Source organism: Vipera ursinii, assembly GCF_947247035.1.
Source record: "Vipera ursinii genome assembly, chromosome: 1".
In the NCBI taxonomy this organism is placed as follows: domain Eukaryota; kingdom Metazoa; phylum Chordata; class Lepidosauria; order Squamata; family Viperidae; genus Vipera; species Vipera ursinii.
The window spans coordinates 36,594,879-36,616,183 of NC_139512.1; the positions used below are offsets into that span (position 1 = coordinate 36,594,879).

Below are 21,305 nucleotides of genomic sequence, written 5' to 3' on the forward strand. Positions count from 1 at the left end.
TGGATATATTTTGAATTGGAAGAAATATATATCTTTTCCTCCTCTATATATATATATATATATATATATATATATATATATATATATATATATATATATATATATATATATTCTTTTCTTTCTTTTTTTTCTTTCTTTCGCTCTTTAACTTTATATCTGTTTATCCTTAGTATTTTTATTATGAAATATAAAAGTATAGAGGGGTTTATAGGGAAAAACAGAATTAAATTCATAAATGTTAATATAGTTGAATGTTGAATTGATTGTTATCTGTAAGAATATTTAGAATGTTAAGGGAGAAATAAGTTGTTCTTGTTCTTTATTGCCTTTTTTTCTCTCCTTTTTACATTTACTTATTGACTGGGAAATATAAAGTATGAGAGGGTTTGCATGAAGGGAGGAAAAAATGAAATTCACCAACGAAAATACAGTTGAGTGTTAAAAAAAATGTTATTTGTAAATATTCTTTTTTTGGGGGGGAGATAAGCTGAAATAAATATAGTGCCAGGACCTATGATAAGGCAACTAAAACGATTTATAAGATTATTGAAACTTTACATTTAACTGTTGTTAAACAAAACTGTTTTAATTTAATGTCTTGCAAAGAATGATTCGTTTGAGATAGGGGAAATCAAATGAAATTGACAGATGGAATATAGACTATAGAAATTAATTGTTAAAGATTGTTTTATAAATGTCACCCAGACAACATTCTGTTTTACAATGATTTATGTTATGTTAAAGAAAAAAAATTCTAATAAAATATATAATAATAAAAAAAGAACTTGCCTTTCCAGCCCATCTCCACTGCTCTTTGGGCTCTTCTGGATTGACTTTAGTTGGGGAGACACTTCCCTTCTGAAGAAACTGGCAGTATCGGAATGTACTCTCTGCAAAGAAAGGACATTAATGATGGAGAGGATACCAAGACTTGTTTGGCTAGCGCTGCATGTGAAGTGGGCCTTTAATTCTGTGAGCTGTCAGTGGCCCTGACTGTGGCCCAAACAAAAACAATCATGTCATGAAGGGGAACAGATACTGGTTTGTACATGGAGTTTGGCTTAATAACAGATAAGTCTAGGCACCAGGCTCTCTCCATTCCAAATATGTTCCATAGCTGCCCTCGGTGGATGATTGGGGGTGGTACTGGAAAATGATTCCAAGGGCCTTCTGGGTAGGTTTTACTCTGCTGGCCTGAGCTTTAGGAGGATTCCCCTTAGAGTGAACGATGGGGAACAAAAGAAAAAAAACCAGCGAAGGAAAGGGCATGCACTTGGGCCATCCCTCACTGAAGGAAATTGGCTAGGTGAGCCTTGCGGAAATGTCCTCATGAACCTATGGAGCAGATTCAGAGTAGGGCCCGCTTCCTCTGGGGGATTGGCCAAATATCCCCATCTTAGCAGGAATACTCCCTTTGCCTTGCCTTTCTGAGGAAACCCTCTTACAAAGGACTAGTTTCACTTGGCCTAATCCTGTCCCCAAGAGCAAACCCCAGCTTTATGAGATTACCGCAGGCCCCAGACTTTCAAAGGAGGTAAGAATCGGCTGGGGACCATCACTCGGATGTCACTAAATGAAGGCTAACATCTGAAAATTGCAAGGCTGATCCATTGCTTTCAGGCTTCCCAGAAATCAGAAGTCAAAAATCAGCTATGAAAATGGAAAGTGTTCATAATTACCTTGACACTCCTCCCACTTACAGCTGAATGGCTTTTAGTCTGAACTTCTTTACCCAATTTTGATACTTGTCTGAATTCAAAGGCTTCATTAATATATCACCCAAATTATTATTTTTTGTGTGAATCCTTGTGCTACCAGTCTTGCCTTGTATTGCAGTTCATTATTTTTTGTAACACCTTTTTTATATACCCAATTACATCCATGGCTTTTTTTCCTTCTGGTAATCTCATGGGCAAGGAACGCTAGGTGCACATCCATAGATTCCATTTCCTTGTCCATGGCTTTTTTCCATTTTTCTCATTCTGTTTTCAGTAAGGACATCATTTTTTTGTAATTGCAAGGTTCATAACACATACTACATAGTTTAACCTCACTTGCCTTGTATCTATCAGGAGGTACTCTTCTGACCTGCTACCCATTTTCCCTGATGATGGGTCTTCTGTAGCTCCTCCTTCCTGAGATCCATCACTATGTTGTGGAATAAACACCTCTGTGTTGGCATGTACTCTATCCCAATTACTATGCTCTGCAAAGCTGGCAGAACGTGAAATCACAATTTTCTGAGTTCTATCAGTAAACAGCCTTGACAAATACTTAACACATATCTCCCTTGCTTCCTGCTAATAGAGAAAGAAGCTGTGGCTCAGGGAGTTAAAACAACTGCCTAATATATAATCAGCCCAGGTTCGAATTATTTGTGATGTTGCCGGAGAACAAAAACTTGATATCAGACATATAAGACCTAATTTATGTCAGGCTTCCCAGATTCACCACACAGGAAACATGACCAGATGAGCTAGCTCTACTTTACTGTAAGGCTACATTATCAGATCCTACAAGTCTGAAAGTACAAAGCTTTCACCATCTCCTTTACAGCCTGAAAAGCTAGGGAGGGTTCCTACTCAACCGCTTTCTTCTCCACTCATTATGTTGACTATGCCCTCTCTTATCTGACCATTCCCTAGAAGGTAGCTTTTCTTTGCCTTGTTTCTCAAGGTCTTTCTAACAGTGTAATTACATCTTCTTTGCGCATATAATAATTAGGAGACAACCAGGCCAAGCCTGAAGGAGGGATCAAATGCATCATCAGTTTTGAGTCTTTTTGTGCCCACAAGAGATCTAAATCCAGCCTACCTTGAATTTTATTGACTTTTATTTACTGCCTATTTGTTTTGACCTTTAGTAGCTCAGATTCTTGTAGAAAGCATATATTTGCAATAAATCTTTATATTCATTTGAATTGCCTGAATTTCCTGATTTTCCTGTGCTTACAAAAACATCACTACAGTTACAATATATAAAATAGTCCATGAGCCTTTTTTAGTGGCTGTGTATAAGCCCTAATTGTAAAGTTCCAGTTTCATTTGAACTATTATTTTAAAAATTCTCTGCATCACCATATATATTGCACTTAAGTTTTGTTTTGTTTTGCTTTTTCACAAGTTACTATGCATGACAGAATAGGCCCTTAAGTTTTTCACACTTACAGTAGTGATTAGAAGTACCGTTACACATCTTAGATAATTTCTCTGGTGTCGTATACCAATGATACATCATTTTTAAAAAGTTTTCTTTTTACAATGTAAGATAATGTGAGTTTCAAATCTTTTGACCATATTCTTTCCCATTGATCTATTTGAACATTTAACCCAAATTCTTGGCCCATTTTACCAATTACCTCAGTTTCAAATGTCAACATTTTAGCAATCACGTTCGTCATTTGTACATAATTCATTTTTAAATTCTGTTTTATCACATTCTATTCCTGATACTTTTCATTCATATTAAACCTTTTTCTGAATTATGCATATAGGAACTATTGAAAAATAAATCTCCCTGTAGTCAGTTGTTCTCTTGAGATCATCACACTCAGGGGAAGAATGAATAACTACAGCCAGCTCCAACTGTGGCTTGTTTAGAGTGTTGTATGGACAGGAATTCAATCATGATTTCTCTCTGGCTTGTTTATCTCACAACAAACCCGAGACCCTGATTATGTGACATATTAAATAAACCATAATTCACTAGTCATATTCATTTATAGAGAAAGTCAATTGCTATTTTTATGGTCACAATAGTTCTCACAAAAATGAAGATTTAAAAGTGGTATTTCATTGATAACCCTTACTTTCATGTTAATCAATGATAGAATATTTTCAGAAAAGAAAAACCTTTGGAATGATATTATTTATCTTACCTTTATCATTTATACAAGTAACTCAAGGCAGCGAACATATTCAACACATCTTCCTCCTCCTATTTTCCCCACAACAACAACCCTGTGAGGTGGGCTGGGCTGAGAGAAAGAGTGTCTGGCCCAAAATCATTCAGCTGGCTTTCATGGCTGAAGTGGAACTTGAACTCATGGTTTCCCACTGTCTACCCTGCAGCCTTAACCACTAGGCCAAACTGGCTTTCCTGTTTTTAATTCATTTTCAGAAGATTCATCTAATGTGGTAAATCAATATTTTTAAGGAGTTAAAAACAAACATAATAAAAGCTCATTGAAACTTGTATTTTAGAAGTATTTTGCAACCAGCATTTTATTGAAATCTCCCAAATAAGTGCCTGAACAGAAGATTAGTAGTTTCTAAGAAACAATGAGTATGCAAATGAGTATAAAGTCAGTCAGCAAATGCAGAAAGCAAAGCTCATTATTGATGGTATCGTGGTTTTATCTCCAATTAGAGACTGTTCAGATATCTTATTACATTCTAATAATACTTTTTTGAATATGATTCAGTTGCATAACTGTATAATCAGTTATGTGTTTTACGCTATTCTTAATGGTAGGTTTATACAGGTAGTCGACTTACAAACATTCATTTAGTCACTGTTCTAAATTATAACAGTACTAAAAAAAAGTGGCTTAAAACTGATCCCTTACACTTATCATTGTTGCAACATCCCCACGGTTTGAGGGATCTCCGTGTGATCAAAATCCAGGGACCTGGCAACCAGCATGTATTCATTACAGTTGCAGTGTCCTAGGTTCAAGTGATTTGAGACCTACCCAGCCAGCTTCTGAAAAGCTATCAATGGGGGAAACCAGATTCATTTAACAACAGTGATTCCCTTAACAAATATAGCAAGAAACTATCGTAAAATCAGATAAACTCATTTAACCACCTTGCTTGGCAACAGAAATTCTGCTCCCAATTGTGATCATAAATTGAAAACTTCTTGTACGCTATTTTAAGATCTCGTTTAAAACCCATTACTGAGTGAACCACAGTTGCCTGAATTCACACAAGAGAGCATTCCAAAATTAAATAAATTATATTCTAGTCTGGTTTAAGACTAGAATATGAATATAAATCCTTTAGCCATGATGATTAAAGTTAATCAATGAGGTTGCAATAATTATATAATTCAACATAGGACTAAATTTGTTGTTGTTAGCTGCGAAGTCGTGTCCAACCCATCGCGACCCTATGGACAACGTTCCTCCAGGCCTTCCTGTCCTCTACCATCTTCTGGAATCCATTTAAGCTCACGCCTACTGCTTCAGTGACTCCATCCAGCCACCTCATTCTCTGTTGTCCCCTTCTTCTCTTGCCCTCAATCTTTCCCAGCATTAGGCTCTTCTCCTTCCTTCCTTCTCATCAGGTGGCCAAAGTATTTGAGTTTTAGCTTCAGGATCTGGCCTTCCAAAGAGCAGTCAGGGTTGATCTCCTCTAGGACTGACCAGTTTGATCGCCTTGCAGTCCAAGGGACTCGCAGGACTCTTCTCCAGCACCATAGTGCAAAGGCCTCAATTCTTTGGCGCTCAGCCTTTTTTATGGTCCAACTTTCACTGCCATACATTGCAACTGGGAAGACCATAGCCTTGACTATACGCACTTTTGTTGACAGGGTGATATCTCTGCTTTTTAGTGTGCTGTCTAGATTTGCCATGGCTTTCCTCCCGAGGAGCAAGCGTCTTTTAATTTCATGGCTACAGTCCCCATCTGCAGTGATCTTGGAGATAGAACGATTGTGGCAAAAGAAAGTAAAGATAGTACCAGAATCCAATCTGGGTCGGTCACCAGGACCAGAGGTTTTGTCTTCCAGGCTTTCAGACTCGTGCTTGGAGCCCATCTTCGTGGAACTTCTATCAGCTAGAGAGAAGCTCCCTGAGGATGGGGGCTCCAGCATGAATCCAAAAGCTAGGAAGACAAAACCACTCGTTCTGGTGACTGATCCATATTGGATCCTGCAACATTATCCTGGGACATGTATATTCGCCTTCGTTCGTGAAAGATAGTACTGATAGTAATAGATGCCTTGCATGCAATCCCATAATGATTTTCCAAAACAACTAGAGCACCATCCAAATATCATTGGCACTGACAAAATCACCACTGATCAATTGCAATAGGCAGCTTTACTCGGAATAGCTTACATCCTGTGCCAATACCTTTAACATCATCAAACACCCACACCTGCCTATCCCAAGCCCTTGGGAAGGACTTGATAGGGGAATAAAAATGCCCAATCAGTTTCAACATCTGGCTGTGTAATGAACCATACTTGTTAACCACAACTACAGCTTGTGAAGCAGGGGAATCCCATGGGCATACTGAAGCATTACCATCCCGGCCTGCCCTATGGGCATGTATCTTTCCAAAACCATATGCCAATCTGATAACTATAACAGTGTATTCATGTGGTCTTATTTTTTAAAAAGGTCACAGCACAAACTCATGTTATACTGTAGGTATTTCTACTCAAAAACTTCTTCTTGACTGCATATCACTCCTGCATCCTCTTTGTGGGAACAATTGTGCTTTCCAATGTCTGAATGGGAACATTCCAGAAGGGTCTTCTCATGTCCTACGCACTGAACATCGTCAAGTAAAATTGAAAGTGAATGTCCCTCCCCAAACTCTGCTTTCTTGGTGGCCCGGATTACAAAAGCATAACCCAACTGACGACAAACTACTGCAGCTGCTTTAGAAGTCCACAAATCATCACATACAGTGCCCCACTCTCCATTGATAAAAATTTCAACCCTTCCTTGGTCTCTGCCTCTTGTGCTGCCATTCATGAGTCGGACTGCACCATTCTGTGGCTGTCGGGAGACACCGGTAGGCCTATTCTTCCTTCTTCGATGTGGTCTCCTCCCAGGCCTTCCTCCTTTCCTGGGCTTTAAAGGTTTGGGTGTTGGTGCTATAGTAGTCATCTGCCATCCATTCTGATTCCTAAGCAGAGTCAAGAGTTGCTCCATCCAGTCTGGAGTTGTGCTTTGTGAAGACTCTGTAGTTACTTTATTCCTTGCTGGGACTCTGGTTGTGGCTTTTATCTTACGATCCCGCGTAGGCATTTTCACTATCAGTTCTAGTAAAGAATAACAAAGAGAAGTATTTTTAACAGGTCCTTCAAACCATATTATCTGATACAAAAACTGAACTGCCGATGGCAACAGGAGAAGCAGATTAAGGATTGCTAACTTTCATAACCAGATGAAAATCAAATGAAACTGGTCAGTAACGTATTTGAGATTGAGAGGGCTGGATGGGCCGGGGCAGAGAAAACGAGTGCTTTACAGAGCAAGTCTGTCCCTATTTCTGCTGCCTTAATTATTAAAACTTGGGAGGTACTGGGCACTTGAAGACAGAATTGCCCTTCTGCCCCTAACTCCATGTCAATTCTGTTTTCAATGCAGTGTGAGGGGTTTCCAAAAGTAAACTCTTTTAAGACAAAAAAAATCATGATCACAAACTGGAGTTGCCCATGGTAACATGCTGTATAAGCCAAGCTGGCTTTAATGAAATTCTCTTTCAGTTATTGTATTCCATGTCCACTCTATCTTACAGCCAATGAGCTCACCTTCTTGAAAGCAAAATATTCACTTTTTTCCCATTAATCAGAATATTAGCTTCATTTCCTTGCATGAATCAATTATTTAGCCCCAAATTTCCCTAATAATATGTATCTCCATTACTCACTTTCCTTTGGAGCAAATTTAATGAGCCTGCCTTTCACTTTTACTGGCAAAGGGTCAACATGGCATTTTCCAGGTGATGCTCTCCTGATGAAATTAAGAGGAAAAAACACACAGAGTATCATAAAGATAAAGAACATCAAAGAACCTACATAAATGGCCACGTAGTCACTGCCAATGGAGGAAATTCACTGCTAGAAGTACTGTGATAAGCAGTACTTGTTGCAGATTCAATAAAAGGTTGGCAGTTTAACTATGATGAGAAAGACTCAAACTCAGTAAATAAGGCCAAAATTTTCTTCACATCAGCATTTACATGTTTATGAGCAAAAATGTACCAAGTCTTACCGTGATGTATCAACTATTTTGTAAATGACTCCATTCGGAGCAGTGGCACTTGGTATTCTAGTTGACATGAAATAAAGTTCCCCTTTAGGAAATAACAACAAAAAAGAAACAAATTGTTTATATGTATTTTTTTGGGCCTACCAGGCAAAGAAAGTAATCTGACATCACAAAAACCTGTCAGAAACTAATCTTTAAGACAATGCATAGAAATTTCTGACACATTACTCAAAACTTACAATTAAAATTAGGCAGATGCATGCCTGGACTCCGAATACACTGAGGTATCTGGTGAAGTTCATGGATGGGAATCCACTAAGAAATCCCAGAGCTATGGACTAAACTGAAGAGTTCAAAGGGGGCAATGTTATATCATTTCTCTTTTGCTGACCAAAAGAATTGCATGATTATATACAAGAATTAGTCCCAGTTCAAGAGAACCTTTACTAATCTCTTTTGCTTTTCATATGATCATACCAATAGACTTTCCTCAGCCACTCAATCATCTGTCTCACAAGAATAATACAGGCCTATTCCATATCACTTATCCCATGTTCCCCTGAAAATAAGACCCGGTCTTATTGTTTTTTGCCTCCAAATGAGGCACCAGGTCTTATTTTCGGGGGGTGTCACTCACCTCGTGGTGGTAGCACCAATAGCCCCAGCCAGCCAGCCCACTTCTTCTGCGGTCGAAGAAGCAGCTTCATTCTGGAGCTGAGAATGAAGCTCCGGCCTGCATTTCACCGTCAGATGCCTTCTGGAAAGGCCTCTGCAGCCGAGAACTGAATTACAGATTGAATCCTTAGTTTGGTTCTCAGCTGCAGAGGCCTTTCGGAAAGGCCTCTGATTGCGAAATGCAGGCTGGGGGACGCCACAGAAGAAGTGGGCCAGCGAGGAGATGCAGGTGTCGATTCATGGGAGCCTGGTAAGTGGGTATGGGGTGCGTGGGGCAGCTCCACCTCCAGCTTAATTTTTAGACATCCACCTCACCCCCAAACTAGGGCTTATTTTTGGGGTAGGGCTTATATTAGGTCCACCCCAAAAAATAAAGCTGGGGCTTATTTTCGGGAGGTAGGTCTTACTTTCAGGGAAACATGGTAACTTCAAACTATACACCAAATTTCTCTAATTTTATGCGGTCAGGATGGATAACTCCATCCTGCCCAGCCAGGTTTTAGCATGCTGAATGGAAATTATAGGCAATGAAAAAGCATCTAGAAGCTGAGTGGCTGGGGCGAACTACTATCTAACAAAAGTAGTCCTGCAAAAAGTCAGCCATTTAGCTGGCATGCTAATACAGTATTCACTCTTTAAATATGAAAGGAATTACATCATACAGCACACAGACACTGTGTGTGTGTGTGTGTGTGTGTGTGTGTGTGTGTGTGTATAGTACATATATGTGTATATATGTATACATATACATCAAACTATATTTTGGTTATACAGTCTGTCTGTCTGTCTGTCTATCTATCATCTATCTATCTATCTATCTATCTATCTATCTATCTATCTATCTATCTATCTATCTATCTATCTATCTATCTTCTATTAAAAATGTCTATATTTTCACAGAAATCCAAAGGAATTACTGTAATTTGCTAGCAGGGTTTTTCTGTCTGTGACATGTTTTCAAACTTTCAAATGCTCCTATGCCCAAAAGTTGGAAATTCATGTTTCCTGTTGATCATTTGAACTTTATAATTTTATGCTTTTCCCATGCTTGAGAATATTAGCCACATTTTAAAGAATCAAGCTATTACCTGCCTCATCTTCAGCAAAAGAGATGATGTATTGATAATAGTTATTGATAAGTCCAGGAAACATACATGTTTGGCCTTTTCCCATGCATATTTCATTGTACTGCCATTCCCCAGTTTTGTGATTCTCTTTCAAAGACATGAGACGTCTGAAAGATGAAAAGGAAAAAAGAACATTGTGATTTGTATGAAATAAACCAAGGAGAAAAGCTTTTAATTATCCTATTCTTTGATTTACTATCTTGTCTACTGTTATCTGCACAGCTCCTTAGCAACTATGTCTGTGTGTGTCTGCAACCTGAGACAGAAAATTTGCAACCTTTACAGCCTGTTTCCAATAAGCTAAGCCAATGGAGAATCTGGCAAGAAGTCACAAGTTGCAGCCATGTGACATTGTGCTTAATGACCTGTAGTGATTTGCTTCATGACTGCAGCTGAAAATGACATCGTAAGTTAGTGTGGTTACAAGATGTTCCACTTTACATCCACATCACTTAGTGACAGAGTTGCCAGTCCCAATTGCAATTGGTAAGTGAGGACCACCTGGTTCAGGTATAATTGTTTCTTTAAAGTTAACCACATATGAGACATTGAACTATATAAATTATAAAGGTCAACTAGATTTGGAATTTAATTATTAAATACTGCAAACATATCAAAATATTGAGAGCTGTATGTTTAACATTTATGACAGCAGCAATAGCATATAATCCTTCTTAAAATGAATATCCAGTTTCTGAACAGTGGCATTTTACTATGAGGTATTCAGTGGTACACTTTTAATAGTGGTTCACTAATAGTTCATCCAATTTTTAATGTTTATACACATGTACATTCATATAGCAGAAACATAACACGATGGACATATCAATTGCAGTAGAGTAGCAATGGATGGCATATTGCTAAATGTTAGGAGGGTTATCAGCAAAGAGTAAAGCTGCCTTAAACACTGTAACTAACACAGGATGTCATCTAATTCATCATTTATCTAATACTGGCCTACTGTCACTTACCCACTCATAAAATCTCCAAATATGTAGAGCCCATTCAAGTTTGGAGACTCACAACCTCTATAGACATAACCTCCTGTAACTGATTTCCCCATTTTGTGGGGATAAGCATATATTGGAAGGACATCATCTGCAGAATGGGAAAAGGTAGAATTATACATATAGCATGCAAACTAACCATTTTTATAATCAAGTATAAACTTTTCATAGATATAGGCTATAAAAGAGAACAAAATAATATGAAAATGTTTCCCCCATACATTATTTACTTCAATTACTCAAACCCCATAATTACCTAAAGAGGAATTGGTGCAAAGTTTTTTGTCATAACAGCTGAATCCTTCTCTTGCTCTCCAGCCATAATTTCTCCCTTTCTCCACAATGTCAATTTCTTCAAATTTATTCTGTCCTACATCACCACAGAAAAGCCTCCCTTTCCCTTCCTTTGTAATGGGATCACCCCTATCAAAAGAACAGCGCCACATATTCCTTGCCCCATAAGCATAGACTTCAGGTCGGGCTTTTGATTCATTGACAAAGGGATTGTCAGGAGGGATTTGATAAAGAGGTCCAACATCATTGTTTTCCACGCTGATTCTGAGTACTTTGCCTAGCAGTGTTGACCTGTTGAATGCAAATAAAGAATTTGTAACAGTACTTTTTAAAATGGAACTTCTCTTACAAGAAAGAAAGGGTTGCATTCATTTATACAAAACATTTAGATTCTTCCTATCCTTCACTACATATTGACAAAAACTTTTCCCATTCTTGTACAATGTTTTCAGAAGAAATACAATTAAAAAAAGTTTGGGATGAAGGGGTTCTTAAGAGTTTAGTTGCATTATTTGGGTTGCATTTTCAATCTCTAGGTAAATCAGGGATTGGCATTTTTAGTAAGCAAGGGGCACGCTTCACATTTATTGAAGCAGCAGCTTTGCAAACTACAGTGTCTGGTATTTCATCTGAGGCAGAAATGAGCCACAGGGAATACATTCTTCCAACAGAAATTAGCATTAGTAAAACCATTCTTTATTTTCTAAGAGATGGAAGTTTAAATTGAATGACGCTTACTTCTCAGCACCTCCTTGCAACCATGCGATAAGGGCAAAGAAAAAGTACAAAACTACCTTAGTGACAAACATTTTGCCCTTTCTGCTATTTTTCTTCCTCATAAAAGATCTGAAATTCTATCTCCTTCATTAAATATTGAGCGAAGGTGAAGAGAAAAACTTTTCAGAACTAAGGCAAGAGCACATTTTTTGTGTACGTGTGTTCCTTTGACTCCAGGTGAGAGCCTGGACTAATCCCTTCAGTTTTCTTGGCAAGGGTTTTCAGAAGCAGTTTGCCATTGCCTCCTTCCTAGGGCTGAGAGAAAGTGACTGGCTCAAAGTCATCCAACTGGGTGTGTGAAAGACTGAATTGGTAGCTAAGAGCTAAAAAATATTGTTGGTCATTAACTGAATTATCCAAGTAGTAGCAAAGCAAATTCAGTTCTGAGTATTAGCAAATTCAATATTTGGATTTTTAATATAACATACCTTAGGCACAATATGTTCTGAGCTTCTTTTGTGAAGCCTACAGGGCATAATCTATTTATGTGCTCATAAATCTGCTTCCATCTTTCCACACTGAAATAACTCACTAGTCATTTCTTGATAAATTTCTAAGCCACTTGGAAAATCTCAGCTTTAAAGATCATTAAAAATGTAGTAATAATATTGTTACTAGCATCTAAGTCTAAGTATTAGCTTCTATGTCTGGTATTTGGAACTAGACCTTTTGGGAGAATGTGTGAGATCATTAGTTCAACTGTTGTTGCAATTGCCAATACTCAGTGGCGTTGCGTGGGTTGTCAGCACTCGGGGCAAGGTAAGTAATTTGCGCCCCCTAACCCGTGGATTTTAGCACTCGATTTTAGCACGCGCTGGGCGGCCGCTGCACTGTCCCTCCCCCAGATAGTCCCTCGCTCTCTCTCCGCACCGCATGCCTGGCACCCCCCCTCCACAGTGGGCGGCGACACGGCGGCTCGGCTCGGATTCGCACAGCCAGCACTGCAGTGAGAGAGAGTGAGTGAGCCAGGCAGGGGCAGAGAGCTGCGAGTGCGAGCGCCCCCCCAGATGTTGTGCCCGGTGCGGCCGGCCCCCCCTGCACCCCCCATGCTACGCCACTGCCAATACTTGCAAAATAAAATTGAATCATGAAATACTAGAAATTGTGACATGAAGGACACAGATACACAGCTTTAATCAAAACAAAATTATTTGAATATAATTTATTTTAAATTAACCAATAAATTTTAGTTTTGATTTAAGTTAATTCCTATTAAAAATTATAGGACTTAGATGCACCCAACCTATTCTTGTCATCATGGAGCATATGAGGTCACTAAGCCAACACTGACTTGATAGGACATAATAACCAACTGTATTTAATATTTTATTGTGATGTATATTTAGGGGTGTGGGTCTATAAATATGTTGTTTATAGTATGTTTTAGGTGTGTGTCATGTATGTGTTTCACTTTGACAGCGGGCAACTAAATTTCATTTTTGATGTGTGCCATTGTCCCCACAGTAAAAAATGACAATAAAGATTATCTTATTTAAAAAAAATTCAATAAAAATTATCTTATCCCCTTGATATAACCTTATATTTTATTGCAATATGTACCAAGTTTCAATCTAAGAAAGCAATAAAATATATGCCATCACTGAGTCGTTTCAAATCAATAAACAGAAACAATACAATTTATTTGTTCCCTCTTTTCCAAAGTTTATGAATTTAAGATCCTACTTGTTTTGAGCATTCCCATATGTCCCAAAAGGATCACCAGCCATTCCTCCATCTCCTGTGAAGATATAAAGATAACTATCATCTCCAAAGAGTAGTTCTCCTCCATTGTGATTGGAAGCTGGCTCTTCTATCTCCAGAATTATCCTAGGAGTGTAAAAGAAGAAAGCACAAATCTTATACAAACAATATAGTGAAACTACAACAAAACCAGGTTTTCAAAACTGCCTGTCTGAATTTAACCTAATTCAAGTATACCCATATTGTACATTCTTACTTTGAGCTTGGTGTAAACCAATCCAGTATTGGCTTTTGTTTTATTTTACTAGAGACATAAACCAGAACACCTTTCAAATTCTTGCAAAAATAAAATAGGTGTAATACGTTTTCTGAAATGGCTATTTTGTTAAACATATTTATTTGGCTTATGTGTGGCCACCAACACTGGGAAAATTTATGGAAGTCAATACAGTAACACTTTGGGGGGAACTTCAAAGGGTAATATAATAATTCAATCTGGAGTAGTGCTTCACTTATTGTTCCATCTCAGCGTTTTTTGAACCCGTGCCATTTTATAATGAGTCAGATAACTGGTCTATCTAATTCACTATTATCTATTTTGACTAGCAGAATTCACAATGGTTCAGACAAACAATTTGTAATATCAGCATAGGAAATATTTACTAGATTCTTTTGTGTCTTTCACTTCTTTGTGAAATGGAGCATTTTGCTCATTCAACACTTGTTGCCTCTGGCACAAATAATCTGGGTATGCTTTCCATAAGCACGTGACTTCCAGAAAGCTGGATCTCATTTCCCTTAAGCACCCATTTTAAGTCAATAGATTGGAAAGGAAAATAGCTCCCAATTCTGAAGCCATGATAACCAAACTACATATTGTAATAAAGTTACTTGTGGAAATCCTCTGGATTACTAGCAAATGTGATTCAGTGAGGAAAGAATCTTTAGTGACTCTAGTAAGAAGCAAATAAATACAATTTTCATGAGGGATTTTTTTACATTTTCCAATATTTATCTTATTGCCCAAGATTATACTGTGATGATAGCTAGCTAATAATTATTCTTCAATAAACTATATTATTATATGCTACTCAGATTAGAGGTAAGATGAATTCAAAAAGTATCTAAGAAACATATGGACTTAAATAATATGAAGTGTATTTAGTATTTACACTTGAGATGTAGCACATATAATGTCTTCTTTTAAAATGCCTTCATAATAAGAACACCTTGGTATACATATGCATTAGACTGCAAGCAACTAAAACATGCAGATATTAAATTTAGGCACTATTGCCAATCCTTAGAAGTACTGTTCCTATTTGCCATTAAATGTCTTAAATACATTGGACATGTAAAGGGGCATACCTTTCAGAACCATGATCCACTGAATTCATGTCACCAGGAGAAATTCTGAACTCACTGATTCGGATTCTCTCTTCATACTGAACTTCAACTGAATAGTAGACATACACCTTACCATTAAATTTGAATTTAGGATGGAAGACAATACCGAGGAATCCTCTCTCATCCCCTTCCCAAGGTGAGGTAAGTACAGCTTCGCTGATGTTCAAAAATGGTTTTTCAAGCCGTGACAGATCGGGAAGGTAGGTCCAGACTAAACCAATTTGTTCTGCAATGAAGAATCTGTGAGTTCCATCGTTTGCATGTACCATAGCAACAGGATTCCTAAGCCCATTAGCAATTTCAACTAAGCACAACTGCAGACACCCTTCTGAATCAGCAGTCACTAATCCAAGGTTTTGATTAAGACGCTGATTAGTTAAGAGGTGAGGAAAACAGTAGTCTGTGTCATCTAAGGACAAATAACGACAAAATTTAACCCTGTTATTTTCCAGGGCCAGTAAATCTTTATCAGGAGTGAAGTAATGGAACATTGACCTACAGTCTTGCCACACTTGTATACAGTAATCTTGGCAAAGTCCAGGAACAGTTCTCTCTGGAGTAGAAGGGTCTTCAGCATCATACAAATGAGCAGCATACGGAGAACACTCCTAAAAATAAAAGAGGATCTCACATCAGTGGTTTTGGCTCCCCCATATGCTTCAGTATCAGAGCAGCCTTGTTTTAGACAAAATAGGTGAATGGAAGGTGCTTCTCAGTACAGACCTGAACCTGCACTAGGAAAATGGTAAATATTCATTCAACAGTACAGTATTGAAATAAAATGATCTGACTCTGGCTATTAAGCGTAAGTATTGTATGTGGGCCCATAATATAATCAACCACATTTGTTCCTTTGGAGCCTCAGAAAGGTAGTTGCCCATTTAAGTCTCCCCTAGCACAGCCATTTAGTAAGATTAAATCTAGTTTATCTATAAGCTGGGCCAATCAGAAGTCTGCCATATTACAGTATGTAGATAACTGAGCCTGCAAAGGGCAGCATAACCATTACTTAAATCTTGGAAGATTTAACAATGCAAGAGAATTAAAACATATAAAATGATAGCACTGTAAGACAATAAGTATTTTATAATAGTTTAGAAAGTTGCAGAATAAATATCAAAAAGACCTATGAAAAAGGGTGTGAAGGACTAAAAAAGAATTCATAAACTGTTTTGTGATTTCTACTATTTCCAGGTCACTGCAAAAATAGTTCATGCCCAGAATAGCCTGCATCTTAAATTTTCTCTCTCTATCTGCAAATACAAAATAGTTACTTGGTTTTTTCACTGCACTTTTTTACAGTTAGATTTGAATGTTGATATTCAGAATGAAAGTCTATTAGCCATCTGTTGTTCTCTTGTTCGTGGACAACTCTGCAAGTAATGTTGGAATGGTTATTGCATAATGTATTGTCATAAATTTTTCCTGTAAATACAAGACAATGTCCATTTCCAATACCAAGAAATAAATCTCTCTTATCCAGTTAATGGTTAAGGTGCTGGCCTAGGAACCAGGGGACCATGAATGCCAGTCCAGCCTTTATGAAAAACTGGCTGGATGACTTTGGGCTATTTACTTTCTCTTGGCCCAATCCTCCTCACAGGGTAGTTGTTTGAGGAAAATAGGAGGAATGAGTACTATAATAATAAAGATGGGATAAAAATCGAATAAATAAATAGGGATCTCGTACAAGAAGTGTTGCTTTAAAAAAACAAAACAGCTGTAGAGTATTTGCTCAAACACTGCAGCATATATCTTAAGGATAGGAGTTGTTATGGTTCATCAAATCCAAATTTACTCTGGGCAACTCCAGAGTCTCTGCAGTTTTCTTGGCAACATCTTTTGGAAATAGCTTGCTTGTACTTTCTTCCTAGAGCTGAGAGTGACTGGCCCTGCCCAAGTGTAAGTCTAAGGCAGGATTAGAATTCACAGTCTCTCAGTTTGTAGTCCAATGTCTTTAACCACCTCACCAAATTGAATCTCTAAAACAAAACTAGTAAACACCACTGTTATTTTCCCATTATGCATTCAGCCAGTATAAGCTAAATATGGTTCAGAGAAAAACCTGGTGTCTTGAATAAAAGTATCCAATCATATAAAAAACACTTAATATCTCTTAATAAATAAATATATGGGGAAAACAGCTAGAAATCACCATGCTAAAATATCATACCATATTGCAAATATACTTAGCATTTACCATATGATACATATGAGATGTGATACAAATGAGATCTGATTCATATGACACCTACATGAACAAAATATGAAATACTGCAATGCTCTATGCATTGTACAAATTTGCATCTATTTGTCTGTTTTCTATAGTTTAGTTACTCCTGTATTTCTGAGAAGCAATAAAATGCTGCATAGCCCCTAGGACTCTGTCCCTTGATATTGGAAATATAACTGATCTTTTCATTACACATTGGTAACAAATCACACTACTATATGTGGGCTGCAAAGGACCACACAACCAGTAGATGGCAGCTTAATGATACATAAAACTAATTTTTTGCTTACCACCTAGTGGTAGTTCACATTTTTGCAGCTCAGATATGGCAGCTCTAATTTGCTAAGAGAAAATAACAAATCTTGTCCCCACAAAAAAAAAGAACTAGAAAGACATAAAAATGGAAGAGGAGAATTTGGGTTTTTGATTTGCAGACAATACTGAATGCCATTTTTGTATTTTTATGTTACAAATTAAAAAAACCTTAACATTCACTATTAAAATTCAAATGCTTCTTCTCGTCATCTTTTTAGTCATACTATTGGATGAAGTAAGTATACAGCTGGGCTAGTTGAGGACAAGATGCAAGAAAGAATCCAGCACAACATCTGATTTCACTTAAAACTGTAAAGAGTTTCATTGACCCAAAACCTCACTGGCACTAGGACCAGTGTTAAGGAATTTGTTGTGCAGAGGTCTCCTTGTGCTACCAAAGAATTGCACAGACAAGGAAGGGTACTGAGAGCAGTAAGAGTCACACAAGAGTACACTGAGTTGTAAAAGCAAAAAGTAGTTTACTTTTGAGGTGGTGTAAAAACAATGCACAGTCAAAAATAAACAGTCCAGGTCATTCACAATAGCAACAGTCCAAGAAGTAATCCAAAATACAAAGTCTTCTTACCGGTCCAGAGGTCAATACACAGTTCAGGTTTACAACAGTAGTAACCAACAGCAGAGCAAAAACAGTAATAGTAGAGAGCAGTGAATTCAGAGAGAGAGAGAAGCTACGTTCCTAGCTTTCTCTTATGGCCATGAGAACACTTACACACCCATTGGCCAATTAACATCTTAAAGACATAACATCATGGTTAATATATTTTCAACCCAACATTGTAGGCTAACACCATATGCCTAACAACCAGGAAAAGCTTTTTATTCACAAAATTTTAGGTTGATTAGTAAGATGAAAGTTAAACAACTATGATTGTACAATATTCCATTTTTTTCTTACCCTTAAGAAATGAGTGAAAGCAGCTGGAATAGAAGAATTTGCGTTGTTAAAGGGTGACTTGTTTATCTATTATGTATACTTGGCACATCTCATATACACCTTATAAAATTGCTATAATTTCCTCTTAGTGGAAAACTACTGCTTTCAGTTCTCCTTTACAAATGCATTTGAAGCAAACTATAACTTTCATTGCTGCTACCAACATTTTAACTATAGTGGCCCATGGTACAGACCAATTGAGCTTAGGTGATCTTCATCAGGTTATTTGGGAGGGTTATCTCCTTAAGTTGTTTTCACTTTTAAAGACTTTGTACTACAGTATTTCAAATTTTAATGCTTCCTAAAGCTCAGCATTTCCTGATTTGTTGCTGTTTTGTCCCCTCCCAACTTGAAGACAGAAACAGAGGGAATGATATCGACCTAGTTTATAAAGTGGTGCTTGAACATTTGTGAACCCTTTTGAATTTTCAATTTTTCTGGATAGATATGATCTTAAACATGATCTTTTTCCCACACAAGTTCTAAAGCTAAAGAGAACATGGTTAAATAAATGAATCAAAAATATTATACTTGTTCATATTTAATTATTGAGCAAAATTCTTCAAAGCTAGATAGTTGCTCTGTACAGGCAGGTCTGAACGAATGTGCTATGTGATTCATGTCAAACCATTTCTCTCTAAAAAACATTGGAATTAATAGAAATACTGAATTATTTATTTATTTATTTATTTATTAATTTAATTTATATACCGCCCTTCTCTCAAGAGACTCAGGGCGGTTAACAGGGCAATACGTAAAAAACAGATACAAAACAGATACTTGGAGTAGAAAGACTGTTGTCTGAGGATACAGCCAGGAAAATACGCTATATGGTTCTAGGCCCTTTTAAATCTTGCATTTAAAAGGGATAAGGCATAACCAATCATATCATACTGCTAATATGAGACAAAGCTGACAGCATTTGAACGGAAGCAATTCTCAGTAAATTCAGAAATGTGTAGGACAATGAAACTCAAGCAAATAAATATTTATATCATGTTTGTTTCGTTCAATGTTGGAAGATGATCTTGCTGAACAGTGAAAAGGCACAAGGTGGAGGCAAAGTGAACCACCAGATATATCCGTAGCAGTCTTATAGAAATAGGAAGCACACAGCACATTCATTCAGACCTGTCCAGTACACCTGGTGCTGGAGGAAAGCTCATGTCTTAAGAACAGATAAAATAATTTTACTAATCTATGGCATAGATAAGAGGCATCTGCAAGCCCTTGGTCCAGAAACTCTTACAACTTTTACACATATTATATGAAAGACACTAGTATTAGCATCTGGGATGAACAGAATATCAGTCTTCAATGTGTATTGTGGAAATCAAGTGGTGCAAGCACATATCAGGTAGTAAATTATTTATTTCACCCACCTAAAGGGCAATTTTTGTTGGACAAAGAATTTATCAGTGACTACTACCGTAGTCATCATAAGCAGCTATACAAAAATCTCCAAATTGCTGAAAGGTAAAAGGAAAGAAAGAATGCTGTGTTATGCCAGGGTAACTACCACAGTGCCCAAAAGTATCATGGTGTTCTTGGATATCCATTTTGATTCTTAACAGATCCCCTTCCCATTTAACTTTTTAAAGCCTTCTTTTAATAAAAAATAGGAAGCTGGCAGAAAAAAAGAGGAACTACAGAACAGAAAATAGTGAAGTGATGAACTGGTATTGCATAATATCTTGCCTAAATAGGGAGAAGGGGTTGCACTACCTGCTTAACTACATTAAAATGAAGGACACCCTAGTGGTGTTCCTTTAACAGCAGCAGAGTCTAGGACAGGGGTAGGCAACCTTGTGGACTTCAACTCCCAGAATTTCTGAGCCACCTGGCTCAGGAAATCTGGGAGTTGAAGTCCACGAGTCATAAAAGAGCCAAGGTTGCCTACCCCTGGTCTAGGACATTATCTGTCTTACATAAGGTGACCTCATTTATCTATTTAGTCTTATATTCTGATTGACAGCAAAGGTCTTTTTCACACTTCCTATTTCAAGCAAATGCTTTCAAGATAGCGTGCAGGACAACTCTCACTCTTTTTTGCTAGTGAAGAAACCTGGCAGTTAAAGTCCAACAAATCCCAAGGGCAGCAGACTTGGGTTGTCATCCTCAAAGTTTCAACGATGACCGATGACCGACACTGAACTTTGGAAGAGACCTTCTGCAGGCAGATAAGACCAAATTATGGTCTCTACCTACCAAGCGAAATGGACGCAGGCAATCTTGCTATTTCAGTGGAGCAGGGACAGTGCCAGCACCATCCAAACTGGCTAAAAAAAAGAGATGGATGGATGCATGCAGGTGGTGGTGGTGGTGGTGGTATGGTGGGCAGATCTGGCCCGCGCCCCGGCCCCCTTCCCCCCTCACCTGGCACAGGAGGTTCTGCAGGTGGCTGGCGCAATTGGTGTAGGTGGCCTGGTCAAAATGCTCGCTGATGCGATAGTAACGTTCCAACAGGGCAGCATCACGCCCGGCATCGCAGCAGCCAAAGTTTGAGTACTGCACGCAGAAAGCGAGCGCGCGAGGAGGCTTGAAAGGCGGTTTGAAATCCAGGCATTGTGGGTGGCTCGACGCCAGCTCCGCGAACAGGGCCAGCAAGGCTACCAGAGCCCAGGAACGGCGGCCGGCGACTCTCGCCATGCTTCCTCGGGCTAGGGTAGGCTCGGTCCAGCCGTGTAGCTGCTGAGAGCGAGAGAGCGGCAGTTCCCAAGCGCCGACCTGAGCATGATCCTCTCCAGCTTAGGCTTCGGCCCGCCGCCTTCAGAAGACGCGTCGCTCCCCTCGGCAGATCCCGTCGGGCCTTTTATATCTCGCAGCCTGTTTAGGGATTGTTATATGGGCGCTGGGCTGGAAG

General features: G+C 38.2%; 1 protein-coding gene across 1 annotated transcript; it reads right to left on the reverse strand.

Moving 5' to 3' along the window:
• Positions 1-5,718: 5,718 nt before the first annotated feature.
• On the reverse strand, positions 5,719-21,091 carry HHIPL1 (HHIP like 1; the record flags this gene model as incomplete). Its single annotated transcript, XM_083353804.1, has 9 exons — positions 5,719-6,999; positions 7,611-7,693; positions 7,955-8,036; positions 9,715-9,860; positions 10,725-10,851; positions 11,017-11,345; positions 13,515-13,658; positions 14,901-15,547; positions 20,819-21,091. 9 exons carry the CDS (start codon positions 21,089-21,091, stop codon positions 6,386-6,388), a joined length of 2,445 nt encoding a protein of 814 aa, XP_083209930.1. The 3' UTR covers positions 5,719-6,385.
• Between the last annotated feature and the right edge of the window lie 214 nt (positions 21,092-21,305).